The sequence below is a fragment of the Taudactylus pleione genome, unplaced genomic scaffold (assembly GCF_031769625.1).
Source record: "Taudactylus pleione unplaced genomic scaffold, aTauple2 ptg000133l, whole genome shotgun sequence".
In the NCBI taxonomy this organism is placed as follows: Eukaryota; Metazoa; Chordata; class Amphibia; order Anura; family Myobatrachidae; genus Taudactylus; species Taudactylus pleione.
In genome coordinates, this window is record NW_028284535.1 from 248288 (window position 1) to 260000 (window position 11713).

The 11713-nt window shown below is 44.4% G+C and overlaps 1 protein-coding gene across 7 annotated transcripts in view; it reads right to left on the reverse strand.

Annotated features, from left to right (window-relative positions):
* Positions 1-11713, reverse strand: part of USP19 (ubiquitin specific peptidase 19) — a 90253-nt gene that overhangs the window by 14134 nt on the left and 64406 nt on the right. For all 7 annotated transcript variants that reach the window (XM_088473219.1, XM_088473218.1, XM_088473217.1 and 4 more), the window contains exons 19-25: positions 9440-9577; positions 8719-9080; positions 7620-7727; positions 5343-5559; positions 4472-4624; positions 2986-3149; positions 2342-2520 (exon numbers count right to left, since the gene is read on the reverse strand). In XM_088473219.1, coding sequence (XP_088329345.1) covers positions 2342-2520; positions 2986-3149; positions 4472-4624; positions 5343-5559; positions 7620-7727; positions 8719-9080; positions 9440-9577 — 1321 coding nt within the window. The remainder of the gene's footprint in view (positions 1-2341; positions 2521-2985; positions 3150-4471; positions 4625-5342; positions 5560-7619; positions 7728-8718; positions 9081-9439; positions 9578-11713) is intronic.

Sequence of the window (11713 nt, forward strand, 5' to 3'; positions counted from 1 at the left end):
CAATGGGAGAGAATTTAATAGCGTCCAACAATGGGAGAGAATTTAATAGCGTCCAACAATGGGAGAAAATTTAATAGCGTCCAACAATGGGAGAAAATTTAATAGCGTCCAACAATGGGAGAAAATTTAATAGCGTCCAACAATGGGAGAGAATTTAATAGCGTCCAACAATGGGAGAGAATTTAATAGCGTCCAACAATGGGAGAGAATTTAACAGCGTCCAACAATGGGAGAGAATCTAATAGCGTCCAACAATGGGAGAGGATTTAATAGCGTCCAACAATGGGAGAGAATTTAATAGCGTCCAACAAAGGTTAGAGGATTTAATAGCGTCCAACAATGGGAGAGGATTTAATAGTGTCTAATGGGAGAGAATTTAATAGCGTCCAACAATGGGAGAGAATTTAATAGCCTCCAACAATGGGAGAGGATTTAATAGCGTCTAATGGGAGAAGATTTAATAGCGTCTAATGGGAGAGAATTTAATAGCGTCCAATGGGAGAGAATTTAATAGCGTCTACTGGGAGAGAATTTAATAGCGTCCAACAAAGGTTAGAGGATTTAATAGCGTCTAATGGGAGAGGATTTAATAAAATATATATTTAACAAATGCCTTTTAATAGCGAGACTGTTGTACGTTCTGCACTTTATTGCTGGGAAATAGAGCTGAGGATCAATTGGATGTTTGTAGCGTCTAACGGAGGGCGAGCATGTATTACGCCAGAATAGGGAGAGAATCCTTCAATCTTCTCTGGCGATCACTCTTTGTGTGATAAAAGACTCGGGAGCTGGAGCTCCTTTGTAAAATCCGTTAATTATTTTGAAATGCTGACTGAATTAGATGAATGTGAAGAGGCTGTATTAGGCAGACGCAGGTCACAACTACAATACAAGTTCTGTAAGGGGCAATCCATGATATACTACATAGCTGAGGGTGTGCCGATACATAAACATCACACCCACACTCGAACCTTAAATAACAGGCATCAAAATGGTGCAACTGATCATTATGCTGTGACGACAATATAAGGAGGCAGCTATAATCCTCTAACTGAATGGCCGTGCGCATTTCAAATAAAGAATTTTTTTTTTAGAATTGTCCAAACTGAGCTATGCGCAATTTAGTGAGAGAATATACAACTACATTTACACCACCCTAAATTCATATACTAACAATTGAACTGCTGGGAGAAAACCCCCGACTGGTACATTATACAGATGTGTCCTCGCTCATCTAGCCTCAATATAAAATGCAGCGCAGTATGCCTGGCGTGAGTGAGCCGCCAGGTCCTGTGCTACTGTCAGGCGTCTTTTTTTATTGCCAAAAATGCATCTAAAAATCGCAGTACGGTGCGCCTGGGACGCACCAGGAGTATCTGCTGATTAATTTGATGTTATACTCGTATATCTGTGCGCGACTGAGGCTGTATATGAACCAAAACAGAGCCTGGCGTGGAAAAAAAAAAGTTGCGACCGCTGCCTCGTAGCGCTTTGCATGCTGAATCAGAGATGTGGTCACACACAGATAAACAAGTGTCACATTAATCAGCAGAGTCTCCTGGTGCGCCCTAGTCCCATCGCGACTTAGATGCATTTTTGGCAAAAAAAAAAGTGTCGAAAACGATGCCCATCGCTCGCAGTGTCTCACGGGAACAGGTGCTCCAAGAGGGGCTGTTTGGCGCCACCGCAGCAAAGACGAGTGGGGACACATCCGCGTTTGCTCTATTTTCACCATAGTGCAAATATTTTCCTCAGGTGTTATCTTGTGAGCGACTACAGAATAGACCTCAGCGCCAATAAATCATTTATACCCGACCCTAACATGGACCTGCAGCAGAAGAAAACCGTCAAAGTGCCTGAACGCTGCAAATATCTATATATATCTCAACTGCGGCGCTGACACATTCTCGAATGCATGCGTACTGGCATCTTTACATTATTCCAGCTGCACCCAGAGGGGCTATCGTGATACAAGTTGCAGGTATGAATACGGTCTCAGTAAATATAAGGGAAACACATCAGAACCACTGGGATGTATTTTGCAGGCGATGGTCTCTGGGTATTCACACTTCACCTAAAGTGTGATTTCATGGCGACACTGCCCACCTGAAAAACTATTCCATTAGGGGCAGGCCAGAGGTTTCACTTCAAGACCTGGCTAATGGAACACTGGTGCAGTGGAACGATCAATATAAATGGTTTGACACAAGTGTAAAGACTTGGAAGCTTGTGAAACCCTAGCGCTACGGCACAATATTTATCAGACCACGTAGTGGGCACCGCTGCTTCTTAGGGGAGGAGGGCAACGTTCTTCTATCCCTTTGTGATCCCAGCTTCTTACCTGACTAGCAGCCCCATCAGTAGATCCTCCCGTATCAGATCTGTGATCGCCCGGGTGCCCTCGCATAGGTCTCTCCACAGGAGAGTTCCGCCGTCGATAAAAAAGCACATAGGCGTATCGCGTCACCACTTGGCTTTCGTCTACTGAGGTCACGGTGCTGTCATCGAACAGTCTCCAGCCTAAATAAAAGCAGCACGTTAGAAGAGAGTGGGTGGGGGGGTGCAAATAGTTACTTCAAGTCGAAGCACTTGTACTCTTGCCGGACCAACTTAATGATACAAAAAGGCCGACAATGGCATCCACCCAATCAGCTGCAAGTAGCTCTGAAATTGAACACACTTGCAACCTACCACGAGGTGAAGCGACCATTTTCCATACTACCTTCATCTAGTTAGGAAGAAGGCGATAAGTGTTCTACTTCAAAATGAATACCATAAGCTAAGATATGGGATAATCATCAAATAAACAAAAAAGTGGAAACATTTGAAAGCCCAAACAATTAACTTTTAACAGTTTTGTATCAGACTACAGAAAGCCACAGCACAGTATTAAACATTGTAATGTCCAACAGTGATAATTTGGGATTTCCATTCGGAACGTTCCTGTATGTAGAATGATAAAAAAAAAAAAAAAGGTCTACCTACCCACGTCGTTCCGCTGGCTGTTTTTATCATTAGGGAGCCTGGCATAGGCCGTGTAGTGACCGCCTATCATGCCGCCATAATGGTTGATCACTGCGTAGAGGTCATAGATAGGCCTCTGGTGGTCTTCCTTCTGTCCGATGCAGAACGTGGTCAGGTCCAGCCCCCTGTGAAGTCATTACACAAAGGTTATACAGTACTGACTAGTACAAAACCTTACAGTAACTAAACATTTCATCTGTCTCCACTGATTTACTCCCCAACACAAACAGCCTAATGTATAACAATACGAACTGTGCCGTACTGCTAATTAGAGCAGTGGTCGGGGAACAGGGGTAAATTACCCCACATGGGGTAAAAATGAAATTCCTGGGGGTAATGGATGGACAGCCGGGCACGCATATGAATCATTCTATAATATAGATTGATTCATATGCATGCCCGGCTGTGCCGCAGGGAGGCTCTAAGCCAGACGCCCGCTGAGATGTTATTACCAGCGGGCGCCCGGCTCCTGCCCTGCAGCGCCGCGTTAGCCGGAGTCTGGAGTTCTCTTCTGAACTCCAGCTTCTGCCTCTCTCCATGCGCACTATGGGAGAGATGTCATGACGTCTCTCCCATAGTTCCGAGGAGCAGCCGGGCGGACAGGACGGCGGCGGATGTAGGAGCGGGGATTAAGGTAAGTGGGTTTTTTTTTTTGTACAAACGGCACTACAGGGGCGTTATATGAGGGCACTACAACAGGGGCATAACTGCACCACTACTACAGGGGCATTACATGGGGGCACTACTACAGGGGCATTACATGGGGGCACTACTATAGGGGCACTACTACAGGGGCACTACTACACGATTTCCTTCCTTTCAAATCAAGGGGGTAACGTCAGCGTATCTAAATCTATTTTGGGGTAAAAAAGTTCCCTGCCCCCTGAATTAGAGCATTGTGTTTTTGACGCTAAGATGTTTTTTTTATTCGTGAGATAGTTTTGCACAGCGGAGCAGTTGCGGCTGAACTTCCAGAAGACTGTATAAGATGCACCAGTAAAAGTCCTGCACTTATGGGGGTAGTAAGTACCAAATCAGACTAAGGAAACCAGTTCTCATCCACAGAGTAAAGAGGACCAGAAACCGTGATGCGTCCAAACTTACTGCACGGCAACGTGTATCGAAAAACATACCCTGTGATTTCTGACGGTCGCCAAGTACATAAATGAGAGCGCTGAATCGATGGGTTTATATTAGGATTCTAATCAGATCAATAATGATTTGTGTTTTATCCAAACTGGCTGAATACATCTCCAAGTAGACAAATTGTAAATTCCGAACAATAAATTAAGTGAAGAAGATTTAATTCTTAAACAATTAACTCATGTTTGCTCCTACTAGTGAGTATTGTTTGGTAGTAAGAGGTACAATCACAATGTGTAAAACCAATCACACATACTCCTGTATTCTGTATATAGAACGTCCCTCCAGGGTTATAGTCCGTTACCTGACTGGAAAGTCCACCAGGTCATTAATTTTATCTCTCCAGATAAAGGTCCGGAAGGAGAAGCGCTTAAGCTGGATGATCAGGATGTTCGGGAGTCTCCAGAGCATCAGCTGCTTTGATGCCTCCCTGTGTTGGTTACATTTGGGGCAGTACCTGGGGTAGGAGAGTCCAATAAGTAATTATATAACAGACAGATTCAGACGGATATATGCAATAACACAAATTTATCAGGAGGTCACCGCAATCGGCTACTATTACATTCAGGTTGCAGTGGATCCATTACTGCTGGGCGCAGGGTCAACTTAGTTCTTAAGGGGACACTTTTTCGATAACAGCACCGTAGCCCAGAGCATCGTAGCACTGCGTATACAGCAGGAGTCAGTCGCACACAGATATACAAGTGTCGCATCTGAAATTAATTGGCGCAGTCTCGAGAAGCTGACTGTCGCATCCAATATCGACCAAGACGCATTTTCGGGGCCAAAATATGCTCGGCGCAAGCAGAGTCACATGAGACATGGTGCGCTGAAAAGGGCTGTTTGATGCGACTGCGATAGTGTAAAGATGTGTCCTCTTAGCTGTGCCGCTAATGCGGCAAATTGCGCTTCGTATGGCGCGGGTAGTGCCCGCGACTGGGTACATGAGCTGCGTTCACACCTACAATCCATAGGCTTGCATGATACGCACACTGCCGCGGTCTGACGTAGCACGCATGCGCAAGTAGCATGGCACAATGCGTGCATACGTTTGCCATCAAAGATGGAAGAGGGCACATCTGTATATTGAATTGCTGGGCGATGATTGAGAAGTGAACATGTGACGTCGGGTTTTGTGCCTGGCATGAGTCGCCGGAGGTATACATTGCTCTCACCAAGCTTCTTCCGGGGCCAGGACCTCAGGTTTTGTAAAGAGGTTGAGACACTGCTCCAGGGTGAAGAGGCCGACCCTGGCCGCTTCACTCGCAGACCCCAGGTCCTCGTCGCACTCCAGCTCTTTCGACTCGACCAGCACAAACTCCTTCATTCGCTCGTTGTTCTTCCAGACCAGGGCAAGTGAGCAGTCATCTGTGAGCTCCAGCACAGAGTCACCTGGGTCATGCAAGAGAAGGATTTACTGGGGTCTCCCACTTCATGCCACCCTCTGTATAACGCCACCTTTACTCACCAACATTTATATCGTTAATAAAAGAATATTAATATGTATTGACTCCTTCAGTGGTTTCTGCTTGTGTGCAAAGCCAACATTACACATAAAGAAACTGTGTTTACAAATGTGGGGGACAAACAGCCACATGAACATACCCACAGTAAGTATTCAAGTTTCCTGTCATTTTTACTTTAGGCCAGGAATAGTAGGCGAAGGCTGGATAAGCGTGAGAATAACTAAGAATACAGGTTGGGTCTCCCATATCCAAATATTCCGAAATACGGAATATTCCGAAATACGGAATTATTTTGGCATGACACAGATAATGAAACCTTTGATTTTTGATGGTTCAATGTACACAAACTTTGTCTAAGGCACAAATTATTACAAATGTACTATGTTTTTTGCTGTATGGCCGTGGTGACAGCCTTGTTTTGTGGGAGATTATAAGGCTGTCTGGCCAACTGGTTGGGTGAGCCAATGATATTGCTTGAGGGAGTGGTCAGATGATCAGTATATATTGGCTTGTGTGAACATAGACAGCCTCTTTCATCCTGGATCTTTGAAACCCACCATCCCACCCGTTACTGTTTATGTTGTGTCATACTAACTTTTTCTTCCCAATTCAGGGGAGTCTGGCTTTGGCGGGAGTAAGCTGCAGCTCAGGGGCTTTACGTGGCGTAAGACACGTTGTGGGGCACTTGCCCTTGATGAACCTGGCGAATTTGTCCTGCTCCGCACGGGGAGACCCGGGCGCTTTTGCACGGAAGCGTCTCGGATTGGCCCAGGAGGGAAGTGGGACCCTCGCAGCGTTAGTGCATCTAGAGGGGGGACGTGTCAGTATTTGAGCAAAGTAAAAGCTAGAACTGAGTCTGCAGCGTCTCTTTGCCACCTTGGTTAGGTTAATTAATTATAAATAAAAACTGTGACCTTTTAGCCAAGTTCTTGTTGTCTGTGTCGTTATTTATTAGTTTAAGTTAAGTAAGCTAGACAAGGTTGTTAAGGGTTAGAAGCAATAAACCAAAGTATATCTTAGAAATGAGCCCCTACATTCACAGGTTGTATGTATGGACTTCCCTTTACACCAGGGTGAGCTTTACACACGTGTTTTGTTGGCTTTATCGTAGAGATGAGCTGCATTATGAATGATCTACTTTTTAAAAATTGTTGTCAGCTACAAGTTTCTCCGGGCATATACACTGTGCAAATATCGGCCCGATCTGCAGATCATCAGCTGATTGGGCCAATGATTAGGACAATGTATGGCCGAGAACAAGCAGTAGTTATCCGACTGTGGGGCATGCTGAAATCATTAAGGCTAGTCCAAAATTTTCGGCATTAGTTAACAGTATAATTCAACCATTGCTGCAAATACACAAACAGTTTAATGAGGCTGGAGAGACACGGGCTGGGGTGCATGAGGCTATATGGCGGCAACACTATCTAGTGACCCGGCGAATAACAGGTCAAAAGTGCTAGTAACCTGTACAATTACTCACAGGCAGTACAAGCTGCTGGTAACGCCTTGTGGAACCCTTGGAGCTCCTTACAGATAAAAGATCATAACATTCTGATTCATACTTTAAACATGATTTATGTAATTATTACGTTTGGAAAACACACACGTAATGCAGGTAACGAGTAACGGTCTGAGATGATCTCGGATAATGAAAGGAGCTCCGATAAATACCCAATTACCAATGTGTCAGCTCGCTGATCTCGCAGGATGTCCCACACCCAATTCTCGTACACTTCTCATTGGGGAACACAGACAAGTATCAGTAATTAGACCTGGGGAGCACATTGCGGAGGAGGAAGCTATTCGGGTCTATGTTGACCTGGCTAACACCCCAGGGTGTCTGGTCTCCGCCAGTACACAGCATGAGAGGCGCGGAGGGTTGGTTTTCTATCAAAATATAACTAGGAATGTCAGGCAGCTGAAGGAAAAGAAACACTATTCCCTTTCCTGTTGTGTGACCGCACCACGCATAACAGTACCAACCTTTATCATCCAGCTTCATCTCTCGTCCAGCGGAGTCGATGTGATTGATGTGGAACAGAGCCGCGTGGGAATTGGAGGACTCGGACTGCTGGTAACCGGGGACAGCAGCTAAAAACGAGGAGATAGAAGTTTAAACAGTGTCCAAAATGTTTTACCTTTCAGGGAAGAATGGCTGACGCATTTCGCACAAGGGAGCTTTTATGTGAAGGGAAGGCTTCCTTCCTACAGAGCACTTAGTTTTGCTCACCCCTCAATAAAGACCAGTGATATTTGGTACCAGTAACATCAACTCTACCCCCACAGATAACCACTAGACGGGCCACTGTCTATATTTGCTGAATTATCTGTGCTGCTGTGGCTGTTCTGACCAGGTTACTCCAGTGGTTCCCCAACTGGGTGCCATGGGGCACTGGGCAGGGTCGCCACATGTTGGCGGTCCAGGGCAAAATCAAATTATTTATGCTCAATGTGATAGGCAAGACCTGTGCTGGTGGCTGACCATAATAAAATATTTGGATAAACAGAAGCCCAGCCCGGTCCACCACCGAATAACTGAACCCAAGGATGACCTATAAGTACAATTAACTTAATTTGATACAATTTGCTGAATTTCACAATAAGAAACTTTTGGTCTATGGGCGCCATGAGGAAAATGCAGATATTCTAGGGCACCATGATTCAAGAAACCCTGGCGAACCACTGGGTTGCTCTATGACTGTCCAATCTATAATTAGCAATGCAAAGGTGTGCGTACAATACTAATACTATGTAGATCAGGATGCCTTCATCTGATTGACTTGGGCCTGGAAGGCTTAAAAAAAAAAAAAAAAAAAAGACCTTGCTAACAGGACAAGTGAATGGTTAATTTGGTGGGACAGGCTTTGAAAAATATATGGCAGCAAACAGTGGGAAACTTCTGAATTATTTCTCAGAATATTGCTGTTATACCATTCAAGGCAATACAAAATACTGCAAAGTTCACCCTGATATGTGAATTCAATCACCAGACCTAAGAAAAAGCCCCTAAAAGGGTCAATCTACCCTGGGAAGACTATTTAACCTCCCTCACAACACAAGTCGCCATTCATGTAATACATACCTTCAGGCTTGACCGATTTTTCATAGGTTGTTTCCTTTTCTCCTCCTGAACTAAACTCCCTTGATGTGTCCGTGGACTGCTCGGAGAAAGCAGAGTCTGTGCTGACCAATGAGTGCCTGTCCGCACAGGTCTTTCCCTGGACGATCGAGTCTTCAGCTTCTGTCTGTATCGCGTGACAAGGAGAAGATCCCAGAGGCAGCAGAGCAGAATGAGAGTCTCTGTCATCCCCAAAAGCTTCTCCCAAAAATGTGCAGCTGGCCTGGGACGAGGATTCTGGCTTCTCTGAACTTAGTGGCTGAGGAGGGGGGTCAGGGGAGACCCTCCCAGGGAGAAACGGAGGCTGGAAAACATTTACTGAATATCTAGAGGAAGAGAGAGATGCTTACAGTCTTTAATAAGACAGCAAAACGTCTTAACCAACACTGGCTGCAGGCAGTGTAAAGAAAGCATTGTTATTTATCTTTACAGATCAGATATAAGTGGCTATTTAGTCCCAACAAGTCAATATATTGCATAATCCTATAATCCTAGCAGCAAATGTTGCTAAGACATGTATCATGGAACGCCAGAAATGGGTGACCTCTAAAATGTACAATGTTCCTTTTGCATGAAACAGACGTTCCCCTGCAGCCCCAATATAATAAAACCACGCAGACAACTACAGCTGTAGATGTATGCTGACAGAATACTGCAAGCCATATTTACAGGATGCGGCACTAACCTTGCATAGCCCTCGAGTAGCTGCGCGAGGCGGCAGTACGTCAGACGTGACTCCGGGACGCTAATTAAGAAGGGATACCCGATGTTTTCAGGTCGGCAGGCGACTTTGTGTTCAGGCCAGTGGGTCTTCTGACAGATCCTGGGGGAGAGAAAGTCCAAGAGCTGAATTTACTCAAGAGGAAAAAAACTCAACTCATGGTCAACTCATCTGAAGCAAATGCCGATGGACAGGTTACACCAAAACCCTTCATGACCCTCATCGTAACGCCTGTCTCAATATGGATCATAATATAGCATTAGGGAAACGTTCCCTACTGGTCACATGACCACTTGTGAGCTATTTACAGGGTATTTATGTACTGTTCAGGTTTAATGCAAGATAGTCACACTAAGGGGGTGTAATTCAATTCAATGTAATGGTAGCCAAACATCGTTTTCATGCACCCCTCTATGGGGTGCCAAGGAATACAAGCAATGTTAATGTCTGAAGTGCCTTATTCCAACCATTCCAAAGGTACACAGAAACATAGAATTTGCCGGCAGATAAGAACCACTTGGCCTATCTAGTCTGCCCCATTTTTAAATATATTACCTCAACCCTAATTGATCATTACTTCTTCTGAAGGATATCCTTATGTCTATCCCATGCATGTTTAAATTGCTCTGTCTTAGCCTCTACCACCTCTGATAGGGTAGTGGACAAGTGGAATAGCCTCCTTTCTGTGAAGTAATTTTTCCTCGAATTTCCCCTGAACCTACCTCCCTCCAGTCTCAGTGCATGTCCTCTTGTTCTAATACTTCTCTTTCTTTGAAGAATGTCTCCTTCCTTTACCTTGTTAAAACCCTTCATGTATTTGAACGTTTCTATCATGTCCCCCCTTTCCCTTCTCTGCTCCAAACTATACATATTAAGATCTTTTAGTCTTTCCTGGTACGTTTTGTGGTGTAGACCTTGCAACGTTTTAGTTGCCCTTCTTTGTACAGTCTCTAATGTATTAATATCCTTCTGGAGATGTGGCCTCCAGAACTGAACACAGTATTTGAGATGAGGACGTACCAATGACCTATACAGTAGTATTATCACTTCTTTCTTTCTGCTACTGATTCCTCTCCCTATGCAACCAAGTATCTGACTTGCCTTCCTCATTGCTTTGTTACAATGTTTGCTTGCCTTTAAGTCACCTGAAATAGTGACTCCTAGATCCCTTTCCTCTTCAGTAGTTTCCAGTATGGTCCCATTAATACTATATTTAGCCTTTGGATTTTTGAGACCCAAGTGCATGATCCTGCATTTTGTGGCATTAAACTGTAGTTGCCACGTTCTTGACCATTCCTCTAGTCTACCTAGATCATCAATCATTTGTTTTACCCCTCCTGGTGTGTCTACCCTGTTGCATACCTTTGTGTCATCTGCAAAAAGGCCTAGTTTCCCTTCTATACCATTTGCAATGTCACAAATAAAGACATTAAAAAGCACTGGTCCCAGTACAGATCCCTGAGGTTCTCCACTGGTAACATTTCCCTCTAGAGACTGCACCCCGATTACTACAACTCTCTGTTTCCTATCCTGCAGCCATGAACTTATCCATTCAACTATCTTTGTATCCCATCCCATGCTTTCCAGTTTATTTAACAGTCTGCGATGTGGAACTGTGTCAAAAGCCTTACTAAAGTCTAGATAAGCTATATCTATGGTCCATCCTTTATCTATTTCCTTAGTCACCCAGTCAAAAAAGTCAATAAGATTTGTTTGACATGATCTCCCCCCAGTAAATCCATGCTGTTTGGGATCCTGCAAATTGCTGGATTTGAGAGAATCTATGACTCTTTCTTTTTAGAGAGTTTCCATCAATTTCCCTACTACTGATGTAAGGCTCACTGGTCGGTAGTCGCTGGTCGGTAGTCGCTGCCTCTTCCTTGCTTCCACTTTCGTGCAGTGGGACAACGTTTGCTCTTTTCCAGTCCTCTAGAATTACTCCAGGAGCTAGTGACTGGTTGAATAATTCTGTTAATGGTGTTACCAGCACCCCTTTAAGCTCTTTTAGTATCCTTGGATGTATCACATCCGGCCCCATTGATTTATCCACTTTCAGTTTTGAGAGTTCTGTTAGGACCTTCTCTGTAATTGTGCTTGTTCCTACCTCATTTTTCTGATTACACCTGCAACTTACCTGAGGCCCCTTTCCCTCTCTTTCAGTAACTCTGGCCCCTTTCCCTCTCTCTCAGTAGTGAATACTGAACAAAAATAATTATTAAGATGATCAGCTATTACATT